The sequence below is a fragment of the Chaetodon auriga genome, chromosome 14, assembly GCF_051107435.1.
Source record: "Chaetodon auriga isolate fChaAug3 chromosome 14, fChaAug3.hap1, whole genome shotgun sequence".
Taxonomy (NCBI): Eukaryota; Metazoa; Chordata; class Actinopteri; order Chaetodontiformes; family Chaetodontidae; genus Chaetodon; species Chaetodon auriga.
The window spans coordinates 4,650,035-4,674,125 of NC_135087.1; the positions used below are offsets into that span (position 1 = coordinate 4,650,035).

At 43.5% G+C, this 24,091-nt stretch overlaps 2 protein-coding genes across 3 annotated transcripts; both read right to left on the minus strand.

Moving 5' to 3' along the window:
• Nucleotides 1-145: 145 nt before the first annotated feature.
• On the minus strand, nucleotides 146-11,227 carry tc2n (tandem C2 domains, nuclear). Its single transcript, XM_076749157.1, has 12 exons — nucleotides 11,111-11,227; nucleotides 9,864-9,938; nucleotides 9,584-9,781; nucleotides 8,752-8,922; nucleotides 8,471-8,550; nucleotides 6,157-6,226; nucleotides 5,451-5,551; nucleotides 4,698-4,814; nucleotides 4,334-4,525; nucleotides 1,984-2,098; nucleotides 1,694-1,893; nucleotides 146-967 (listed from the first exon to the last, which is right to left on the minus strand). The coding sequence occupies exons 1-12, from the start codon at nucleotides 11,112-11,114 to the stop codon at nucleotides 857-859; spliced, it is 1,434 nt and encodes a 477-aa protein (XP_076605272.1). The 5' UTR covers nucleotides 11,115-11,227; the 3' UTR covers nucleotides 146-856.
• A 1,149-nt stretch (nucleotides 11,228-12,376) lies between these two features.
• Nucleotides 12,377-24,074, minus strand: fbln5 (fibulin 5). 2 transcript variants are annotated; one of them, XR_013078188.1, is made up of 12 exons: nucleotides 23,757-24,074; nucleotides 23,486-23,540; nucleotides 23,204-23,252; nucleotides 22,777-23,058; nucleotides 17,481-17,603; nucleotides 16,456-16,572; nucleotides 16,209-16,325; nucleotides 15,557-15,679; nucleotides 14,887-15,013; nucleotides 14,552-14,747; nucleotides 12,937-13,149; nucleotides 12,385-12,899 (listed from the first exon to the last, which is right to left on the minus strand). XR_013078188.1 is itself a non-coding variant. In XM_076749556.1 (11 exons), exons 1-11 carry the CDS (start codon nucleotides 23,798-23,800, stop codon nucleotides 12,988-12,990), a joined length of 1,395 nt encoding a protein of 464 aa, XP_076605671.1. In that variant the 5' UTR covers nucleotides 23,801-24,074; the 3' UTR covers nucleotides 12,377-12,987. The 2 variants fall into 2 exon arrangements, 1 of the variants encoding a protein (XP_076605671.1); XM_076749556.1 differs by having other exon boundaries at nucleotides 12,377-13,149.
• Nucleotides 24,075-24,091: the final 17 nt, after the last annotated feature.

Sequence of the window (24,091 nt, forward strand, 5' to 3'; positions counted from 1 at the left end):
CCTTGCCCTGTTTTCCTTCTTGAGGCACAAGCCAGACATTAAAAAAATTCACTCAAATCTGCAATAATCCTGTCTTCACCTGTTTCTTTAAAAAAAAAAAAAACACACAAACGAACGTGACATTTCAGAACGGCTCCTACTTTTAATCGCTCAGTTGGAAACATTAAAACATTAATACATAAAAAATAAAGTGCTTTACTGTCAAAAGTGTACAGCTAAGATCTGATACTGCTGTATTGTACAGTAACATGATATCCTATAGTTAAGTTAGGTTCAGGGAAAACCTTCGATCTCACCTTTTAGGGAATTAAAGGATAAGTCGAGATCTATATTTTTCTCATTGTCAAAAAAGCTTATCGATTAAGATGGACCTCAACTACAGACTGAAAACGTGTTTGATACAGTCAGATTGACTTAAAGGTCGTTTTCTCTGCTTGTAAACTTTCTATCTAACTGAAACAGAGTGACAAGGTTTTCACTAAAAAGCAAGTGACTTACAAAATACAGCATTAAATACATCTAAATGCTACGCAGCTGAATTCTTGTCAATGCTCTACTGTTTTTTAAAGAAAAACTTACTTTTTTTCTACACAAAAACCACCAAAAAAGCTTCTCCAGCACCTACATTTGTTCGAAACCCCTATTTACAACCGAGCACCTAAATTTCTCTGTGGAAATCTGGTCTCCGAGGGCATTCAGACCACGTTCAGTAGTTTACAGTCCGGTCCATCAGAGTCGACTTAGCTAGCGTACAGGACTGTGGCCAGAAGGCTGGAAAAGCAAACGGGCACAGCTGGACCTGCAGCACAGTAGCATCACATCTGCAGTGTGCACAGAGGAAGTAAGGAGGAGGCGTTTAGGTGGCGCCCAGCCTGTGCCACGCAGACACCACCTTCTCTGGGTGAGCCATCGTGTCCTTCCACTGCTCCACTGCTTCTGCAACAGGGCTGTCGAATCCCAGCTGGACCTGCCGGAGACAGCGGGGAGGCAATAATTGCTCAGCTTGTTGCATTTAATCAGAACACGTTTGTGTGCGAACATGAGGCCTGGAGGGTGCTTTGAAAAGGAGACTCACTTTTGAAGGAAGAAATATCACAATCTTCCTCTTAGAAGCAATAAAACACACCCTCATCCTCTTCAATGCGCATTAGTGCTTTTCTATAGCCTTGCTTGGTCTGGTCTGGCCAGTAGCTTCTTGGCTAATGTGAGCTAATGTTAGCATGTCTCAGATAAATCTTTAAACGGTTAAATCTGTGAAATCTTCCATTGTGAAACTGAGCCATTCTTCTCAAGGAAATATTATTTTTATAGCCCTTTTGTATCCTTTTATTTTCTATGTCTGCTTTTTATTCTTGCTATCTGTAACAACAAAATAAAATAATCATAAAAATCTTATAACAAAAGGGAAAAAGTGTGGCAGTATCCTGTAATTACCACTTGTGGCCACGGTGGCCGCTGTTCAGCAGAAGTTACACGGTTGCTCTTTAAGGCTGATAGTTTTGCCTCCCTCATTGTGTATTGATATTAATGATGCTGCTGATACTTTATGCAATTATTGGGAATCTTAACATCCTTTAGTTTTAATGCCAAGAAGTTTGTCAAGTTGTGTCAGAAGAAAAGCCTCTGAAACAGCTTGAGTTAATAAGATCTTTTTGGGTGCAACTCCTGAAAATCCAGTGTCCGATCAGCTCACCTGTCCGAGACACTGTTTCCTCCTGACCGAGCTCCGGCTGTAGAGTTTGACTGACAGCGAGCAGGCCTCGTCCAACGCTGCCAGGAGGAAGTGAAAAGTCTCCTTCCACTGACACTGCCTGCCTGAGGCCTTCAGCACACGAGTCTTCTTCTTCATCACCACCCGCCCCAACTGGTGCATCTCCACTTTGACAAAAAACCCTTCAGAGTGGAAACAGTGGAATGACTGAGATGAATCGCACAGGACTGGTGGAGTTACTGGAGTTCAAGACCATTTCCAGTGACATCTACCTTGTGTGAGGGGTGAGGAGGATGCTGGGAGATTTTGGGCGGCGAGGACCTGCAGCTGGATGCGTCCGTTGACTGGCTGAAAGCAGGTGGTGAGATGCAGCTCAGAGTGGCACACCTGAAAGAGGACATTCAATTATGTCTTAATTTATTAATGTAGTCGTGTATTTTGGATTATAAACAAAGAATCTTTCTTTTTCCAGTCCTCTGATTGTACAAAGAAACTGTAAGATGAGACATGAGCACGTGTGTCATTGGTAGCAGGTCAGTCTTCACTGTATGGTATTATTCTTTGTCAGGACTTCAAGAAAACATGTCCTCCAAGAGGCATCAGCCATCTTCAAGTTTCAAAACTGGACCAACACTAGCAGCTACGGGCTTTCAGAGTTTGATATTTTGACCTTTTATGGCAGCTCTCTCAGAACAATCAGTGTAAAATGCCCGTACATCTGTTTGGTGTCAGTTGGAGCTGCACTTTAAGAGTCTGTGATTTTACAACAGTCTGACCTTTAATTAATGGCCAAAAAGCTGTAGTTTAAAAAAAAAAAAAAAAAAAAAAAAAAAGGCCACAGGAACATACAAAGTGCTTCAAGCATTCAGGTTCTGACATCAAACCAGCAGTTTGAGGTGCTTAATATTTTCACCTTTAACCACTGTGCTTCACCAGGCCAGACGTGTTTTTGTCATTTTTCTTCAACTTGGTGTCGTGAAGTTTGAGATATTACATTTGACTTTAAAAGAAGGAGAAATGCCTTCCTGTAATTTCCTACCATAGCAATTGTTCCATTCCTAAAAACAAAAATTTTCTGGCCAATTTCACCTTTAAAGACAACACATTATGACTCACAGAGCAGAGCAACACCGTGTTAATCTGTCTTATTGTTTTTAGCCATGCAGGATGGCAATGTCAGTTTGTTGGTTTGCTGGTTCGTCACCAACTATTTCCACAACTTCTAGATGGGTTAACATTAGTGAACTATCTCAACAAAGCTGCCTTTCTTTTAGCGCCGTCATCAGGTCAAAATTTCAATTAGTTTATCACCTGATTGGTTATTGGTTCACAACGAAATACGTGTCAACCCAACGATATTCCTGTCAGCCTCAGCAGTACAATACTTTTAGTGCTAATGACCAAACGTTAGCAAGCTCCAAACCAAATGGTGAACATGGTAAACGTTATATTTGCTGAATGCTAATCAGCCTGTTAGCATTGTCATTGTTAACATGTTAGCATGATGACGCATAGCCCTTGCGTGGCTGCACACTGTTAGTCATGTGTGATTCATCTGAGACTGCCCTCCTTCTTTTCAAAATGCTGCAGATATTTTTTTGCTTGAGATTTGAGAGTTCAGCTGTCTGTGCACTTAAGAGCCTGAGTGACAGTGGATTTGGACAATTTGTGCCTTTTGTGTCCACCAGATGGGTAAATTCACTGACTATCAAATTGTCCCTCTGAGAACCTAATGATGATTCATTGTCTGATCCACTAAGTGCACAAACAGTTCACATTCTACTTTCACTAGCCAGACATGCATCCATTTATCAACAAAACCACTCTCTGCTGCTGAAATGGTTGGAGGTTTGACCTACTTTCCATGTCTTACATTTCCAGAATCCACACTCTGGTTTTTTCTTTCCAATAAAAGCCTGTCTCCAAGTTCCCCTCGATAATGAATATCCTTTCTCTTTTTCCTGCGATTATGCAACAACATAAAGTCTGACTCGACGTCAATATTACCCTGTCAGGGCCAAGAGCACGGTACATGCCAGTGGCCACAATGCATCATGGGGACAGTTTTATGAGGCCCACAGCGTTTTTGTTCTTATTTACTGTGCACATACAAGGGTGATAAAAGACAGCAGCCAATGGTGGAGAATAAGTAGTAAAAGTCTGGGATATTCCCACACTGAAAGTTTTTCCTGTTAGCCACAACAGCTGGACAGCAGGTAAGACAACATCAACTAATTGCTCCAACCCATAATATTTTTAAGCTGCCATGACACCAAACAGAGCACTGATTATTTCCCCTGGTTGATTCAGACCGTGTGAGTCAGCAAACGTCCGTCATCATTTGCTCCTCTGCGTTTATTCTCTTACTTTTAGTGACCACGCTGCCGCAATTTATCCAAATTTTCATTTTACTCTTTGCATTGTGGTGCCAAAGTCAGCTTCAATAATCAAGATCTGGACTAAATATTTAAAATAGGAGCAGCACTTTAAATTGAGGTTAAAGAAACTTGAGTTTGAGATTTTAATTCCTGTTAATCCATTCTCTCAAAGTGTTACTATTTGAAATATGGTGGACACCAGACTCTTGGTACGATTGGTCTGATATGTGAAGTGAACACTCACGGAGGATTTGGACGGAGGGTTGAGGTCCAGCCAGCGCTCCGTCTCCTGAGAGTCGAGCTGTCGGAGGGAGAGGACGCACTCCGCCACTGTGCGTTTCTTGGGGTTGTGCGTTTGCAGCCGCAACACCAGCGCACTGCCGCGCAACTGCTGGAGATGCAGCGCAAACACAAAGGTCTCCATGAAGGACACATCCTAAGGAACAGAGACAGGACAATCAGGTGGTTCCACCACAACTCCACAACAGACAGAATAAGAAGCCTAAAACATAGCAGTTTAAACCTGAGCGATGTAACCATAAACACGAAAGCTCAACCTCAAGATAACTCGCTTTCATCAGGCTTTAGAAAGTGCTCCTCGGCTTTACCTGACTGTAATCCTTGACTGAGCTTTTGAACTGTATCAGTTTGGGGATGGTGATGATGCCTTTAAATCCAATCTTTTGTTGTTCCACTCCATCAGAGGGAAGATTGAGGTCTGAGCACTGATAATGAGAAAGGGAAAAGAACATTTTAGTCGAAGAAGGTCAAATATATTTATAGCTTTTTTAAGCAAACAGGTTTAGAGCAAACTGCGTATGCATCATATATATATTTTTTTAGTTTAGGGTGTAAAGTTCTATGTCCTTTTATAAACCAATTGTGACATAATGCCATACAACAGGGGCATTTGTGCAACCTCAGTGTCCCACATGTTCATCCAGATGTCCCATTGGATAATTCAAGTGCTGCATTGATATGTCTTTGGGGCAAAATTAACCCTCAAACCAAAATCCTAATGCTGGGTGGGAAAGGTTGCCCACATTCTTTGAAGAATTAGCGTATGTCTCTACATTAAAGCCTTAAAAATCAAACACTGTATGGACAGGACAGACACACTGTGGGTGTTGCCCTTTGCATGAGTTCCTCGAATACACGGATCACTGGAAACACAGTGATCTGTGTCTTGAAAAACAACCTTTTCCTCCGATGTGTCCAAGCCAAAGCTAATGGAGCACTGAGAGGAGCGAACAGAGCTCTGTTTTGGACGCACAGAGGGTCCATTGAGAAATGCTGCAGGACAGCACAATGGAGCTTTCTGTATCCTCACGCTCCCCTCTCCTCACATCATGTAACCTTACCTGGACCAGAGTGATCCACACCTGCTCCAGAGCCTCCTGGTAGCTCACTCGTACACTCACTTTCCCCAGCTCGCGCTCATCCCCGGACAGGGTGATGGAGTCTGTGACAGTTGGGAAATCAGACGACAGCAGCACAACAGGAACAAATTATTGGATGATATTGGATGTAATGTTGGTCATATTAAGTTACTGATGAGTGTTAAAAGCTAATACTGTATATATGAAAATGTATCATCTATGATTTCAGCATTCTGGATTCTTCTCAGTGATGTGCACTGCTTATTTTGGGTAGTACATTATTGTTGCATAGTATACAGGACAACAAATGAAACCGAAGTAGCAGAGGTGGTAATTTGCTGTGGCAGTGCAGGAATTTTGTATCATCGGTTGCATTTGAAAGAAAACAACAATGACTGAAAGGAAAAACAATTTTATCTTCAAATAAATCATTTATCTTTTATTACAACAAAGCTGCTTGTCTTCCTGGAATAATACTTTCTTTACGTAAGGAGGCTTATCTCTGAAGCTCAATGTTGGACTGCAGTGAAAACATTTGGCCGTGATTACTGTGGCAGACCTTTCATGATTACACAACGCAGGGTCATGACTAATCACACTTAAGTCATGACTCCTTGGCTCTTTTTTTTTTTTTGCATCCAAACAGAAAGTTTGAAAGGGAAAGGAGACAAATCTGTTTTGAAGTTACCCAGACTGCTTTCAATGGAGCCTATCATGGAGGATGTGCTGCTGAGGACGCTGGAGACGGAGTCGAAGCGCTGCAGGTGAATCCAGACACACATAGAGATCGTCAGGACAGCGTGACAGGTTCACAAATTTTTTTCTACTGAAACACAAAACTTTATGTTCAACAAGACCAAAAGTCTACAGCCATGCTAGCAGCTTTGGGAGGCTGCAGTTACAGCAGTGAATGTGCCAATGATGTTTGGCAGGTGGCATGTTTTCCACTTTCACGAACATTGCTAATTTGGGCTAAACACAAAGTGCAGGCTGATGAGAAGATTCTGCAGCTTTGAAGTCACCAAAGGCAATTTTAACATGATGGTGACGCTCGATAAGAAGTCAGGGGATCAAAGTTATTAAAATCCATCCAATAGGGGCCACGAATGTCTGAATCAGATTTCATGGCAATCCGTCCAATAGCTGCCAAGATGTTTCGCTCAAAACCATGAACCTATTGGTGGCGGTAGAGGAAAAGATGGATGGCTGCCATAGCCAATGAAAATCATTCTGTCACCAGTGCTTATTTCTTCACATGTGCTTTTCATTTCACACCTTCATTCTGGAAACCAGGGTGTATTAGTTTACTGGTAGATCTCACGCCAAGGTGTTGTACCTTTTATGATTTTAATTACCCGCTACTGTTTGCTCATAATGTTGCCAAGCTAAACATTTGGACTAATTGAACGGTGCTCACCGCCTGTTGCTCTGGATAATAAGGACATTAGCACAAGTGAAAAGTGTGTAGAAATGGATCCATGTTGGTTCACATCATGCAAAATAAGGAGTGTGTTGCATTAACGTTGCTCTGACGTTTATCACAGTGTGAATGAGCGATTGTAATGTTTATCGAGGTTTTGGGTGTAGATTGACAGTTTGTAACGCAGCCTCAACAATTAATGTGAAGTAATACAAAGCTGCTGACAGGCTACACCACATCCTTTACAGAACAAAGAAATACGCCCCAACTCACTCATTGTTTTCTTTTTGTAATGCTGATTAAATACCACTTCGTTCTAGACAATCAATAGCTGAATCATACGCAGCAAACAGAAATACATTCAGGGAAACTGCAGGAGTGAGTGCTGAGGCTGAAGTTAATCTCCGGTGACTCACATTAAAGGCACTCACAAAAGGCTATTTCTGGTATTTTGTAACCTGGGTCCTATTTATACATGTTTTGGGTCTGAATGACGAATAGGTCCAAAACATTTTGGATTGGTCTAGTATATCACCTCACCTGGGAGCCGTGAAACACCCTGCAATGGCTGCGACGTAACCCTTGGAGGCAGACGTGCTCGTCAAAGCACGTCCACTAAAAGTGCTTGTTTTTGCCTCTGCAGGCTCAGATTGTTTTTCTAAGTGTGTTTCTAAGGTTAATCGGATTAAAACTTGATTTATTAACTTATCTGGTTATCTTTAAAGGACATTTTTAATTGCTTTCTTGCCAAGAGTTAGATGAGAAGATCGATACCACTGTCTTATCTGTATGTTCAGTACTGGACGACAGCCGGCAGTTGGTTATCTTAGATTAGCATAAGGACTGGAAACAGGGGGAAACAGCTAGCATGGCTCTGTCCAAAGGTAAGAAAATCCACGTACCAACACCTCAAAGGATCACTAATTAACACGCCACATGTTATTTGTTTAATCCCTACAAGATTATGTGTCAGATAAGAAATAGTCTGTTACATAATCCCCTGTAAAAACCACAAGTCCTTATTATGCTTTTTTATATATTACCTTTGGACAGAGCCAGGCTAGCAGTTTCCCCTTGTTTCCAGTCTTTGTGCTAAGCTAGCTAACTAGCTGTTAGCCTTATACCTTCATATATACATACAAACTTTTGGTAAGAAAGTTTGGACTTACTATGTTTAATCATGTATGTATTCCCTATTATTCATATCCAACATAAACTATCACAGGTTTATGTCACATTTGGGCCTCCATACATTTATAATATGCTATTTTATCAGTGGCACCATTTCTGAAATGTTTTTGTTATCAGTAAAGATGATATCTGAATGGCTCTCAATACAGTTGAGATCATAAGTGTCATTGAAGATTAGCTCCACACGTCCACATCTGCTTCTTAATAAACTCCTCTAGATGAACGGACCCCCTCACTTTGCCCCTTAAATGAAATACCAGCCTGCGAGGCTCGTTTGCAATGTTCTACTACGCTGCAGAGGACGGTGGAAACTATAAAACTATATTTAGTCTTGGTTGACACAGGGTGAGAAAGGCTGTGTGAATACAGATTAGATAGAGAACAGTCTCACCTGCATGTGACTCTGAGAGCTGGACAGATCAAACATGGAGCTGCTCAGTCGCTGCTCGCCGCCCGGCTTCAGAGTCCAACCTGGAAGCAAAGAGTCAGTCCACATGAAGGTGGTTTAATCTTCGCGTGTCAGTCTGCAGGTTCCTGCTATTAACTCAGAGCTACATGTGATTTCTGATCCCAGGATTTACAACACTTTTCTTTCCACAGCTGCACTAAAATCGTACCCACACTGTGAAGAAAGACTTAAACGTAGATGTAGTTTAGTGCTGCGTCTGCTACCTGGACTTTGGGGACTGGAGTTTCTGCTCTTCAGCGTGTTGCGGCGGGTCGAGCCGGGGGAGATGAACTCAGCCATCTGACCCTGACGGAAGCTGGACTCGAGGCTGTAGGGGAGGTGACTGGTGCCCAGCAGCTCTGCCTTCCTCTCTGAATACGTGCTGCGGGCTGAACCTGCGGTCAGAAAGCAGGAGGTCAGCGAGCTTCCATTTGGCCAAAGTGCTCTTTTCAGTCAGTAAACTAAAAGAAAGTGGCTATTCATTCAGGAACAGGATATCCTGGTGCTTGTCTCCTGTGTAATCAAATGTCAGGTCATACCTCAGCAACCTCTGAGCTGATTTTAATGAAACTTAGATGCATGAGGCACAGTGGAGGTGAGGTTGTTTTGGTGGAGAACATGTCAACCCTGTGCTGAGGCTAGATTTCATGTATGGTCCCACACCAGTTTGCTCCAGGCTGGAGCACAATTACAAGATCTGAAGAGACAAAATTTTGATATTGTGGATTGGACTGCGTGTCCACTGTCCCAAATCCACACCTTCAAAGTCCAGTCTGTTCTAGCAGCCATAATGTGCAGCACGAAGGAGTGACGAAATATCATTTGTGTTTTAATTATTTCACGTTGTGTATTCAGTGTGGTTAGAGACAATATGATGCTGGGACTGTTTACCAGCCCAGCCTTTAAGTCAACACTAATATCCAGGACAGGTTTCTATGGTGTTGCAGTTCATTTGGATATGATAGTGGCAATGTGTAAATTAGTTTAATTAGTTAAGCTCTTGAAGAGACTGAGCATCTTTTAAGGCACACGAGCAGCCAGTCAGTGGGTACGTACTCTGCAGTCCAGACTGTAAACTCGGGTAGCGGGAGCCTCTGGGCTGGATGTAAGAGGCCTTGAAGGTCGGCAGGACAAACGGCACCTCTCTGCCATCCGGGGGCAGCTTGGACAGGAGGTAATCCTCTGTGACCCCCCTCCTCTCTTCATCGAGCTCCCGTCCTGCTGCCTTGTTTGGAGGCATCTTCAGTGTGATCACTTGAAAGCAGAGGAAATCATCAGAAACAAACCACTCTGTCAGAGCTGTCTGATTGTGCGGCCGTGCAGGACGTCAGTTTACCTTGGGTCTCCTGCTCCTTCCCCTTCTTCTTCATCAAGTTCCTGCAGCAATCTTTGAGGCACTCCATGGCTGCAACTGGAAATATTTCAGTGTTGAAAGAGTCAGTGGAAAGTAGAGTTTACACAGCGAACAGATACCACCGGGGCTGGAACGAGCCTTTCTCAGGATCTAATCAGGAGCTGATAGCACGCCAAATACCCAAATTTGTTGCAGTGCCACCGAATTACTGGAGTTTGGCATTGCTCCCCTAAAAAAATCACAATTAGATATAGTTCCAGCTTTTGTCATAGTGCAACCTTATTGTCAAACTTTGGCAAAAGTGTATTGTTCTGATCCCAATTTTAATCCAGTTCCACCAAAAAACAAAGTTTCAACAAAATCTCCCAAATCAGGCGTCGTGTTCCAATAATTTCTTGTTATAATCCTAAAAGTTGTTGTTGTGTGTCCATATACCCCAAAGTTGGTGCTCAACTCCAGTTTTTCATCTGATACAATCACAAAATTTGTCACAGCGCCCTTAAATATGAAAGGTGCTCCCAAATGTGTTTATTGTAAAGGTCCCAAAATCTTCACTGATTGCTGAGAGTTGATAGAAATCCTCCAAATTTGTTTATGTAATACCACAATTAGGTAAAACATGCCAAAAATATGAAGACATAATCCCAAAATTTGTTCCACTTATCCCAAACCTCAAAATGTGGGAGAGCACCCTTAAACTTTGTTATTTAAAATCTAATTAACTAGTCCCCGAAATTGTTTTATTTCCCCCCAGAATCCTCCAAAATTGGCACAGATTATACACATATTGTCACAATCTTAAAATTCATTATTGTTCCCATAAACCCCAAATTGTCCAAATTTGATGTAATGACTCTAAAATTTGTTGCAGTCCCTTCAAATCACAAATTTGGCGGCCCCACATTATCTTATTATCTTTAACAATCTGATCCCTAATCTCACCGTCACGGCTGGGAGCATATTCAGAGGTTTGAGAGCCCAACACACATTATGTTTTATGACAATGAACAAAAGAGCAAAGTTTTAGTGCATCTGAGGACGACTCGAGAGGCTGATGAACACTCAGCTGCAAACACGAAGCGGAAAGAGTTGAATTTCATGAAGCCCGAGTCAACAAACACTGCTTTGTGCTGCAGGCGTATGAAGGAATGTGTGTTACCTCCCTGCTCTGGTGCAGGAAAAGCTTTTTCTATTACTTCAAATGAAAAAGCAGAGAACTGTAAACTTACCCATGTGATGTTTTCACTGACGGAGGATAAACTTTGTGCATCCAGTGGTGCAGCTCACTCTCGTGGGCCGACTGGAGAGAAATGCCAGCGAGCTCAGGTTTATGGTGCACTTCAGTTCCAGGTCTCTCTCTCTCCCTCCCTCCCCTCCTCCCTCCTCCCTCCCTGACTCTCTGCTTCCCGGACTGACACTGTGTGTTTGTGCTTCCTTCCCCGAACATCCATGAGAGCACCGCTTTCTGTTTTGATGCTTTGGTTTCCCCACTTCATCTTCACTGTGTGCTCACTGTCATCTTATTTCCTCCTCTCAGCACTGTGTACATCATCCAGGTAGAAGGGGCTCAACCACCGTGCAGGTCAATTATCTTCTGCTGCTGATGACACTCACGCACACTTTCAACAGCTTTACAGTTGTGTGGTGAAGACATTTATTTCACACCCTCCTCTACCCCACCGAAAAGAGAGTTCATTGATACAATCCCAGATTTTGTTGTAGTGCTTCCCCATTTAATCCCCCAAATTAAACTGTATCCCAAAATTAGTCAAATGTACCGTTAAAAAATCTAATATTATAATCCTTAAAGTCATTATTAAGCACCAAAATCCCCCAAATTTGATCAAAAATGGTCATTTGTTGTGGTCCCAAAATATTTTAAATAACTACTACAACCAGAGTTTTGTTGTAGTGCCTCCCCATCGCCAAAATACAAGTATACTGCTCCAATTATGTGCTGATTTAATCCCTAAATGTGTCACACATTTGATACAATCCCACTATTTCTTATATTCCCCCAAATTGTTCAATGAAAATCCATCTATTGTGCACCCAAATCCCCCAGAACTGATAGTTTATAAGGACCCATTGTTTGTTAATTGTTATGCTTCCACAATCTTTTCATGGGCCCAAATCCCCAAAATTCCCGAACTGATATTATTCCAAATTTTCCGACAGTTGATTTGACAGTTTGTTGAAATCCCACAAAATATTACATTATAATCCCAACATTTGCTCTAGTGTCAGGGGTTCAGGAGCTGCTCATGTTGTGTAATCAGGACATTTCTTGGTTTCATTTTGCACCCAAAGCCCCCCAAAATGTTCTTATTGACATACCCAATTGCCAAAAATGAGTATAGTTGTAAAATATGCTGAAATAATCCCAGATTTCGTTCTATTTATCCCAAACCCCCAGACCTGTAATTCCATATAACAATGCTTTACGATCCCAAACGTTTCAGGAGTCGAGGAGCCTGCTCATGCCAGGGACAGTTGTGTGGTGAAGACATTTATTGGTCTAAAGGAAACTGTGATCAATAATTCAGTTAATGACTGGTTTTTACATCGTTTCAAACACTGCCACTGCAAATGCACAAGTACACTTCTGCTCGGAGCAGCGACCTCGGAAAGAAACACAGAAGAGCGATCTGATGGCACTCAGGGTGGTGGTGACAGCTCTTGAATTCAGGCATATAAAAGTCACTTTCACAGCTTATCTGAGGGGATGAAAATTCACAGACAACTGGGGGGGAACTCTACTGTGTATACACTGGTACTCAGTCAGGGTACTTTCCATATTTTCAGGTCATTTTCTAAATAGAGGATGTCAGAAATTGTACACCATAAACATCCGTGTGTCAAACGTCCATATCGCAGCCGTAAAAGCTCAGTGTCCATTAAAGCAGGGTGGGGTGGGGGGGTTGGAGCACAGGGATGCTTTCCCATCAGCTGAGTCTTTATCGGACGTGTCTTTATTGAGGATGACATTATGATTTCACAACAAAAACACAAACAAAGGTGAGCTGTCTCAAACAAACCAGGACATCAGCTGCAGGTGAGCGCAGCTCGCTCCTTTGAGGGGGGCCGTGAGGTTCCTGTGGGACCCTCAGAACGGGTGCTCCGACACAAATATCGTCAGCCGTATGATGGAGCTGCCTCTGAAGTTGATGACGTTGTTGACCGTGACCATCTCCAGGTCCAGCACCACCTCCCTGGGTCCCTTGATGGGCCGTGACAAGACGAGGGTGGCGCTCACGTTGCTGGTTTGCTGTGAGAGAGAAGAGGGGGAGGAATGTGAGGAATGAAAGGGTCGAGTCTGACAGCTGCACATGATGGAGGAAATCCAACACTGTTTTTTTTTTTTTTTTTATCATTTACGACGCGCAAACACAAGCACAAAGTCACGGAAAGTTAACGCGTTTTCTGCGGTGTGTGAGGTCACAGCAGGGCCTGCTCAGACAAGGACAGCACAGGGTGGAAGTCACTGCGATAGTGGTTCAAAAACGCTCCTTTAATCATAAGACAGAGAGGCTTTACAGCTTGAAATCCTCCTGAAAAGTCTGAATTGACTCGTGAGAATCAAAAATCACCCTCCTGACACATTACACACACTTATTGCGCCATCTACTGGCTGCACGCCGCACTGAAGGGTCAGACTTTCCATGTTTTACATCCTCCTCCTCCTTTTCTGGCATCGTGCCCAAAGCACAAGTGTTACTAATAACCTCAACAATGACTCTGTTCAGTGCAAATGCCATCGCCCATTTTATCATTCACACCCGTGCTTCCCCTCCTGTGACATGCCAACATATCCTTTATAAGAAAGGTCTGTTGGTATTCAAACAAATGATATTAGAGCTGAAGTTGTGTTTCGATGGCTGATATTCAGAGTCACATCTGTAACAAAGTGTTTTACTTGCCACAGGATCATGTAATTGCTGTCTTTTCATGCATTTTTTTATACAAAGCTACTATTTCATTTCAAAGAAAGTCAGAGTGGGATTGAACACGTGACCTTAAACTGAGGCTGTAAATACAAACATGCTCCAAGTTGTTTGTGGGATTGTTGTTCTTTGCTGACTGATCAGGACAAAACGTTTAGCAGCAGGACTCAATCCTCAAATCAGGCACGGCACCATTTTCATGTAAAACCAATTTTCACACAGTTTGAAGGTGAGTTTGTGCTCACAATAAATTAACAAAATTTGGTCCAGTCCTGAATTTGTTACAGTGCATCCAAAAGTTTGGTATAAACCTAAATATGTTGCTTGTTTGTTTTAAATCCCGAATTTGTCCACAAAACGTTATCGTCATCAGCAGGGACACTGTAATAAAAGCAGGAACTGTGTCTTTAAAATGTTAAATTAAGACAAAAACTATCACAGGAAGTTAGATAAGTTTCTTTCTTAGCGACAGATTTTGTATATTCTCTAAAAGGATCCACAGATTTATAATGCTGATGATGATTCTGCTACAACTCGCTCGCTGTGAACCTCATTTTTAAGCCCCATGATCACATAAAACTTGTACAGTGCTGCAGGTTTCTGCTCATAGAGTTTGACTTTCTGCAGGTGGTGCTGTTTCCTCATTTCATGCTTTGCTGTGACCACCGCGTCACGTTCCTTCGCCTTCATATCTACAGGTTAGATACCCAGGCCTGAGGTACTCACCCTCATGTAAAACTCTCGCCCTTCATTGCCCGACTTTATCTGGAAGATGTAGAAGGCGCCGGGGTAGCGCGTGGTGGCCTGCATCTGGAAGATGTCTGCAGGCACAGTGCGCCCCGACGACAAGTCCATGTGTCGGTACAGAATAGTGAAGGGTTTGTCCCTGCAGGCAGGGTTCTCAGCCGAGCACATACACTGACTGCAGAGCAGGAGACACAGATGTGATAAGGAAGCAAAGGCATGGCTGTGTGGTGATGGACGTAAATGTCATGGAACGTACATGAAGACGCATTCAAAGGGTGGAACACAGCTGGGGAGAACGGAGGAGAAACACTCACTTGTCAGTAACATCGATGTAAGGAGAGGGACACTGTAAAGGATCCAGGCATGTATAGCCTCCCTGGAAATTGAAACATACTTGTGCTGTTGTACAGGTGTTGTTACCAGTGTCACATTCATTGATATCTTCAAAATCAAACACACAACAATCAAAGTCAGTTAGAACATCATCATCATCATCACCACATCATCATCATCATCAGAGAAAACATTTAGACAGCATCAACAACACGAAATGACTGTAGTAATAATAATAATATCATAATAATGATAAATGAAGATGCTGATCAGTGAACATATAATTCATATCCATCAGTCTAAATGCTGGTTTCATTTCCCTGAATATCTACAGTGAAGTGTTACAGTTACAGATGTGCCATTTCAACCAAATAAAAACCTCAAATAAAACACTTTTTATGTGACAGATGAAAAATGTTGCATGCAAAATGGATCACAGGATTAAATTATATTCAAAACTTTGTTGAAAAAACAAAATTATTATGCATAACAAGGCAACTCACAGCAGTTTGAGTCACTTTTAATCCACAGCTGCCTAAATATTTACACTCTGTGACACCGCAGTGAAACTGACATTAAAAATGAGCTTTTTATTCGGTTCAGTCACCGTGAAGTAGTGACCGTGTCACCGTCTTCTGTCCTGAACTTTACCTTCACAGCTCCTGCCGTCCTCGTATACATAATATCCAGGCGGACAGATGCAGGAGAAGGAGCCGGGGGTGTTCACACATCTGTGCTGACACAGAAACTCAGAGAAGCTGCACTCATCCAAGTCTGCAGGGAATCAGAAAGCAGCGTTAATGCTCATCAGAAAAAGACCTCGAGGGCTCAGGGGTCTGTGCGGGCTTCCTCTGGGTGCTCCAGGTCCTCCCCCAGTCCACCGACCCGCGGGTTTAAAGAGGCTTTTAGCTGTGAATGTGTTTGTCGGCCTGTGATACACTGGTGGTCTCTCCTGAGGGTAACCTGTCTGAGCTGAGAGAGACTCCTGCGTCTGATGCTGCACAGGATGTGTGCTTCAAACAGATGAATGGATAGACAGTGTTAATATTATAATGTATTATATACTAAAGCATATCTAGGTATAAAATACATGCTTTACTTCTCTAGATGGATGTTATATGTTGACAGGTTATTATATCTGTTTAGGTTTAATGTTATATATGTGTGGAAAGTGTGGATTTAAACAGAATATATCAGTCAATGTCAGTGCTCGACATACAGAATATGCTCTCCTCCGTAAATACTAAATTAAATTCTGATTAGACCCCATCAAGGTACAAAAACCACAAGCAGCTCGTCTCACCAATGCATGTGGTACCGTCGGCTGCCAGCTCGAACCCCTCGTCACAGTTGCACATAAAGGAGCCGTAGGTGTTGAAGCAGCCGTGACTGCACGGCTCGTCTTCACACTCGTCCACATCTGCAGGAGCAACAGCGGACGGGGGTTTAATACAACGCTGGTGCACGGCATGGAGGTGTGTGTGTGTGTGTGTGTTTATTGTGTAAAGACGGGAAACAGTGGGCTTGTGTTTGTCTGTGTGTGTGTGTACCTTGACAGGTCCTGCTGTCCGGATTGAGGATGAAGCCAGGGTTGCAGGAGCAGGAATAAGAGCCAGGGACGTTGGCGCACAGCTGTTGGCAGTAACCATAGCGACATTCATCAATATCTGGTCAAAAAGAAAGAGACAAACTGGTTACGGACCACAACGTCTATACACACTGTAGGTCTGTTTACTGGGGTAGAAATAAAAACCCAGACTATGATGTGAACATTTACTGAACTTTGCTGAGCTGCTCCGGTGCACATAACCTGATGGGGGCGCTGTTCTGCTAGAGGAGAGGTCATGATGGCATTGTGTAAACTGAGACAGAAAGCAGCATTGTATTTTAAAGGAATATGGTCCTAATTTTAGGGAATAGTTGCTCTGATATCGCTGCTCGGCCTCATTTGTTTATAACACCTACGCCAAACTGTAATGGACCATTTTGGTGGTTTAGGCCATTAACTGCAAATCAAGTGCAACCCACTTTACTGGAAGATCAATTTCCACCTTCAAGGCTGCTATTAGGTATATTAGAGTGTGGAGAAGTCAATTTGAGGAGCTAGAAACCTGCCGGACAGCGATAAAGCATCTCAATCAGTAGTTACTCCGTGTAATTCTCTGTTAATGACTGTATGAAAACTCCTCGTTGGTGATGTCAAGTAAAAACATCACAGAGCTGAGACTCTGCTGCTGGACATCAACACTTTTTAAAGTGAATCATCGAATTCACATCATCCTGTTCACAGTGTTTGATCACTTCCAGATGTTTCTTCCAAACAAGCTAGTTGGGTGGCCAAATGTCAGAGCTTCCCTAAACGCACCACAGTCTGAGGGGCTCAGAACACTTCCTGTTAGTAACTGCAGCGTTCACTGTGACAGATTCACTTTCTCAAGCAACTTTTCAAACTCTGCAAGATGATTTTTCACAAGCTTCCAGTAAACTGAATGATTTGATGGATGATTTGCTTTTGAAATCTTTCAGCGCTCTGAAAACAGTACGCTGATGTTTGAGAATGGTACAGCTTACTCACCCTGGCACTGTCCACCAATGAGCCAGTATCCTTCAGTGCAGGAGCAGGTGTAGCCACCTGCTGTATTGATGCAGACCTGGGTGGGGTTACAGTGATGAGAGTTTGTCTCACATTCATCGATGTCTGGAAGAAGAGAAGGAGCAAAGCAGAGAGATGGTTTTAGTTTTTCTCTTCATTTTTTAAACTAGATGGATGGACGGACAGAACTGTGTTATCTGTTTTTAACTATATTTTGTTTTATTTCTAATTAAGCCCTCCTGCTTCTCCATCTGTCTGGGGTGGGAATGATTCAGGTCTGCATGCATTGCTCCAAACATGCCAACTGGTCTCCAACTTTCCCTGCTGGATCTGACATCGCAGCAGCAATCTTCTGGTCAAAAGTCTGTTTCTGCACCACTCAGGTTTTCACCACCCTGTGCTTAAAAAACTCTTAAAACAGTTAACATTTCAGTACAGTGTCAACTTCCAACTGTTTTTGCACAAGATTAAAGATTTCTCAGATTACAATCTGAATTCCTTTGACGCCCCTGGAGCAGCTCACGCTCTACATCATAATAGCCACATTTCCTTATGAGGATATGACAAATCAAAAATTCCAACCTCTGTTTATGGTTCTCAGACCATGAAGTCACCAATCTCTAGAAAACCGGTGGGGGAAGTGGGTGGGAGCCCGGCTTTCTGTTTGGACAGGCAGCTTTGATAAGCGATAATGTCTGTCGGTGAGACCGTTGCCCTTTGTGCCAACTTGGACCAGCGGCCCTTCACGGGGGCGGAGGGGGCCCGGAGCGCTCGGCCGCCCGCCAACAGCTACACGGCCCCGGCACCTGCTTGCAGTTACTAGTCAAAACCTCTCTGAAGGGTCTTCATCTGCACACCATGTGTAAGCCTCACTGCAGGTCTGCAGCGTGCACACACACAGGCTGCAGGAGCGCTTCAAGTTCAGCTCCTTATATAGACTGTTTCATGAGCTGCTGCTGACAATCCGGATCAGCCTCAGGGAAGACATGACAGACGGGATTCGGCTGAAACGTCAGAATGTCGCTCACATGGAGGAAAACTGAGAAAAGTTTGATTTACACAAACTGATTCTAAATAATTCCAATGCCAGGTCCTCTTGGCTGCAGAGATCCAAATATCAGCTGTGTTCATCACAATCAGCTCTCAAAACAAATACACCGAATGGGATCAGAAGCGATTCAGAACTGAATGATTAGAAAAATGTCCCAAACTGTCTTGTTTTCAGATCAGCTGTCATGCACGTTTGAGTTTATCTGTTGGTTTCAAAAGCCCAAAAGGCTGGAAACGTTTCTCAAACCATGCAGGAGCATGAAATCCTTCAACTCAAGCAAAAACATGAAAATCCCCCAAAACTGGAGTCATGAGAGGAAATGAACAGCACAGTCCCATGTGGGATTTAAAACACCAGAGCTGAACTCTGCAGGCATCATTGGACTTGGTGTGTAAAAGTGCTTGAGCAATATCTCCTGTTTAAAGGGCCAGTTCACCCAAATTACCAGCATATTCCCTCACCTGCCACTGTTCATGTCTGCTCATGCAGGTAGTTTTGCTTTCATCTGCAGAAGTTTTAGACATCTGCCGCAAAAGTTTCTGCAATCAATTCAAGGATGAAGGTGAAACAAACTTCCACAGACCTTTGAAATATGATATCTGGATTATCGACAGACCTCGCTGTAAACAGTTTTTATCTGGAGAATGCAGCTCTGGACGTGAACACTGAAGTCTGTGGATGATCTTCATTGTTTGTGGAAAGACGTGCTGGACACCCCTGTCCACATACTCTTGTGTACTTTTCTTCTTCTCTTTTTGTGAGCCGCGCTTGTTTGTTTTCTCGCCCAGAGTTTGATGTGGAGATTGATCTTGCATCTGTTTGTTCAGTATGAAGCTGCGGCCAGGAGACAGTTAGCTTAGCTTAGCATAAAGACTGAAAGCAGAGGGTGCACAGTTAGCCTGATTCTGTCTAAAGGTAGCAACATCCACCTACCAGCACACTTTTTCCTGTTCAATCTACACAAAAACCGACGTCTAAAAAACACGTTGTGGTTGTGAGTTGTACCAGACTATTTCTTGGCCATTTACTATTTATAATATAATATTTATCTATTTATAATTTTTGCTTTGCATGACACAAATGAGATGCAGTGTGTTAATTATTGAGCTTTAGAGGTGCTGGTACGCAGATGTTTTGTCTTCGGACAGAGCCAAGCTAGCTGTTTCCAGCCTTTGAGCTAAGCTAATGCCCACTGCACAGACACAATAGTGTAATGATCAGGCCCTTTAAGGTCATCTCATGTGTTCTCATGCTCTGATCTTTAACCTAATGTCTATGTCCTTCATAGCCTAGAGTCGTAAGGATAATATGGCTGGTAAGAGTGACTTCTCATAACAAAAGGCAGGTGGCACTCTGGTTGTGGACAGTCTTGTCTCCTCTTCTCTGTTTGTGATGTCTATTGCATTAAGATCCAGTGTTCACACAACACACACTCATACAGGTTGTTTAACACCTGTCCAAAACAAAGATATGGTATGCCCAGGCCTTGGGAACTGACCAATTATATTCTGTAACGTATATCTGATTATTGTACTGGCTTTGGTCAAACCCAACATGATAAATGTGAACTTTTGTCTGGCAACGAGGCTCATTCAGGCTGAGATCATCAGGGAACTCTGACATTCTGAGACCAGCGCTGTATTACTTTATATGTGACCTTAATAAATACTTTGACTGTGAACTGAAGATTGCTTCGGACTGTTCTTGGGCTTTCAACAAAGAACCAGGTGCTAACAATAGTGGTATCAATCTTCTCATCTGATGTTCGGCAAGGAAGCAAATGAGCATGTTTCTCAAAATATCAAACCGTTCCTTTAAGGAAAAATCTACAGCATACAGCGACTGGACTATAATTCTGTTTCCCACTTTGAGTCAGCAGTTTGCAGAAGGTCCTTTCCTGTTTCAACATGCCAATGCCACCAAGCACAAAGCCAGGTCCACAGAGAAATAACTGGTGCGGAAGTTTTTGAGTGGTCTGCACAGAGCCATGACCCCAACCCCATCTAACACCTCTGGGAGGAACGCCAACTGCAGACCAGGCCTTATCACCCGGCATCAGTGGCCAGCCTCTTGTGACTGAATGGGAGCAGTCCATGCAGTCAGGCTGCGAGGTTTCCTCCCAGAAGACTGGAGGCATTTTGATTGATGCACATGGTTTTGGAAAGTGTATCTGCCTGGCCAGATACCTCCAGGGGTGGGTCAATAATGAGCTGCTGCAAGGATGGTTTTCGGAAAGCTAAGAGAGGGATAATACCCCAGCACGCCATAATGCTGTTGGTAAAATGCCTTAGCAGCACAATCTGACCTTGGAAAAACAGACCCACACATGCAGAAATGCAAACCAGAGGCCTAATTTGTGCTATTGTTCTTCCAGACTGGTGCCATTGGTGACATTAACTTAAAGACAAAGCCATGTTTGTTACAGGTTCAGACAGGAAGTCACAGTCTGTGCAATTTCTGCCCCATAGCAGCATCAATCAACAGCCCATTACATCACCCCCCCCTCCACACACACACACACACACACACACACACACACACACACACACACCAGCCTTTAGGGGCGAGAGGACTCATTACAATCGGCCTCCACAGAGGAATGCCTGTTCTCCAGGCTCAGCTCGGGCACAGATTTGGTAACAAATGACCTCATCTTTGGCACTCTGATGGTGTAGTTTACCCAAACAAGGTTGTGAGTCGATTTCCTGACAGGCCCTCTCCCCTGCAAAGGGAAACAGTCTGTATTTGTGCATGAGCTAAACTCTAAAGCTCTCTTTAGAGGGAGAAAACTGCACTATATGTGTACATTTTCCACTAATTACAGGGTCACGGCTGATTTATCCCAAATGACAGAAGAACGCCCCAGATGGACTTTCAGAAGGCCATTTTCAACAGCTTGTCCCAGCTGGACATACTGTGGTAATTATGTTGAGATGTGTTTAAGACAGCTGTAGGGGAACATCAGACATTTTGTGTTTATCTGACAGCTGGGTTCTCTTGAGGTTGTGAAATTCAACGGAATCAATCAGAAGGCAGAAATATGCTCTCTGTGAGGAGTTGAAGGCCCCTCTGCTCCGATTGGGCGACAGCAGACATGCCGCTGCACCGAGCATCAAACATCTGTCCCTGCGATCTGATGGATTCATACATTCCCCTGGAGTTCAATCACAAGCTTTAATGACTTACACTGAATCTCTGGCGTCTATCGCCTTTCCCACGTGTCACCTCGTCCATCTAGTTTCACTCTAACATCTGATAAACAGCAGCAGATAGCAGATGTGGGGGCCATCTTTCTCAAAACATTCACAAGCAGAGAGAGCAGCAAAGAGGCCAGAAACGGCAAACAGCTGCAGCAGAGGACGCAGCCTCGCAGGTAATCATGCAGTAATAATTTTAAAAGTTGCCATGAACCCTCACTGAATACCACCTTTTAAGAGTCGCTACGCTCTTGCCGCCGCCAAGAGAACCACTAAAACTGAGGATCCCATGACTTTGTAAAACAATGTTGGAAAAGTGATTCCAGGACAGTAAAATCTGACCTTCATCTAAACGTGGTTCCCAACCAAAGGGGTCAGGATCCTGCCAAAGGGTCGCTTTATAAGTCTTAAGGGTTACAAGATGATAAACATTGTAGGGAAGCAACAGAAAATTCCACTGCTGTCGCACAAACTTAGCTTTTCCCTCCAATCTTTGCAAGTTTTCTTGGATAATTTTGCATCTTCAGGCTCATAAAAAGTCAAATAAAACAGTGAGAAAGGGGGTTGTACGCCGGCTTCATTTTAAGGGGGCACGATCCCACCCTGTAACCACCGTGGTTGTAGAAACAACAAGCTGGCTTCAGTCCCATTGGCTGCATTCGCTGTCTGTGAGGAATGGGAGTACATGCTGACCCACAGTGAATAACTAAGCGAGTTTTTTGGGTGGCCACTATAAACAAACAACTGAAAACACTGAGCAGCGCTTTTGGAAACGCTGAAGACTCCTGATACATAAAACCAACAGACTCAACTAACAACTCAATAATGACATTTATGGTATTACAGGAGTCACAGGTGCTGTTCTTCTGTAGAAAAAGTACTTTTACAATTAATTTTCTGAGTGACTTTTACTGCTTGTACTAATGAAGTATTTGTGCACTGTCATATTGGTAGTTTTACTTAAGCAAAGGATCTTGAGTACTTCCTCCACCACTGCATTCAGAGGGCATGTCTGCAGACAGTGACTCACCATTACAGGTGCCGTCCTCTGCAGGGGTATATCCCAGGATGCACTGCGCGGTGGTCCTCACTCTGGGGTAGCTGGGCTCCACAGACCTTGGAAGAGCCGGGAGGAAGGTTTCTGAGAATCCAGCCGAGGAGTCCGGGTACACGGGCTCAGGCAGGGCCAGGGGGTCCGGTCTGTACGGCTGGTTGTATAAGCTCCTCGGGATGCACAGGTAGCCTCCGTTCTGGTTCACGCAGTGCATGTCTCCCCGGCAAGCATCTGGCAGGGTACGACACTCATCCACATCTGGAATGCAGAGCGGTGCATTGATAAGGCCATTCCTGCATCCAGAACATCTGTGGGCTCGTGATGCATTTACCTCGTGTGGTTAATTTGGGAACTTTGTGAAAATGTAACTTCACAGTAGGAGAGTAGGAGTCCTGTCACTTACCTATACACTGTCTTGCCCTGCGGTCGTATGCAAAACCTTCTGTGCAGGTCTGAGGAGAGATGAGGAGGCTGTTTGAGGAGAACTCTTGTTTTCTACAGTTGTCGACATTTCTGGCAAACTGATGCAAAAACTATTCAGGCAAAACGATTAGAACAAGTTTTATCTGTTATTAACAACCAGCTTTTCCATCTTTACGTATTGACTTTGAAACATTTGCAGACACTGACCATGACCTTGAATGAATGAAATCCCTGAAAACATGGCCTCAGTGAAAGGTGTTACCTGTCCGTGTCCAGGCTGGATACGAAGCAGAATAAATAGCAGAGCTGCCAGCATCCTGCAAAGAGGGGATTTCAAGTTTTCAGAGAAAGCGTCGTTGGAAAAAGAAAAAAAGAAAAAAGAAAAAAAGAAAAGAAACGAAGAAAAGAAACAGGAACTAGGCGCAAGCATCCCGTTACAAATCCATTCAAACACATAACTACAGCAAAAACAACTCGGCCTGGTCCGTTACGCAAAGGTAAAGCCAGATTCAGACAAAGTGAAGATTACTGACCTTGCACAAGAGCAAAACCTGAAGCCACGTATTTCAAAAAGCATGGTTTATGGTTCCTCTCAAAGCAAAGGTTTAGCCGACCCGTAAATACTCCACAAATCCCCTCTCCGCTACCCAGCAGGGCTCTCACCACCCCCCAACTATGCGCATTTACGCGAAAGCCGACACCAGGTTTTCATTAACCGCTGTCTGGTCGAGCTGAAGCTCCGGCACATTGACCAAGTGTTGCAGGAATGCCTTTTCAAAATGGACTGTTCTGCTTCTGCCTCACTCTGTCGGCTCTAAAGATTATTTAGCAATGCAAATTGACGGGCCCCCTCCGAGCACTTTCACAA

What these genes read in the sequence shown, in the direction of transcription:
- tc2n (XM_076749157.1), bottom strand. An exon ending in CTCCATTGAAAGCAGTCTGG is followed by an intron (nt 5,552 to 6,156) that starts GTAACTTCAAAA and finishes CAACTGTCACAG; the next exon opens with ACTCCATCACCCTGTCCGGG. An exon ending in CTCCTCACCCCTCACACAAG is followed by an intron (nt 1,894 to 1,983) that starts GTAGATGTCACT and finishes TCCACTCTGAAG; the next exon opens with GGTTTTTTGTCAAAGTGGAG.
- fbln5 (XM_076749556.1), bottom strand. Translation starts at nt 23,800, where the DNA reads ATGCTTTTTGAAATACGTGGCTTCAGGTTTTGCTCTTGTGCAAG. An exon ending in CAGGGCAAGACAGTGTATAG is followed by an intron (nt 23,059 to 23,203) that starts GTAAGTGACAGG and finishes TCTGCATTCCAG; the next exon opens with ATGTGGATGAGTGTCGTACC. An exon ending in GGACAGCAGGACCTGTCAAG is followed by an intron (nt 16,326 to 16,455) that starts GTACACACACAC and finishes TTGCTCCTGCAG; the next exon opens with ATGTGGACGAGTGTGAAGAC.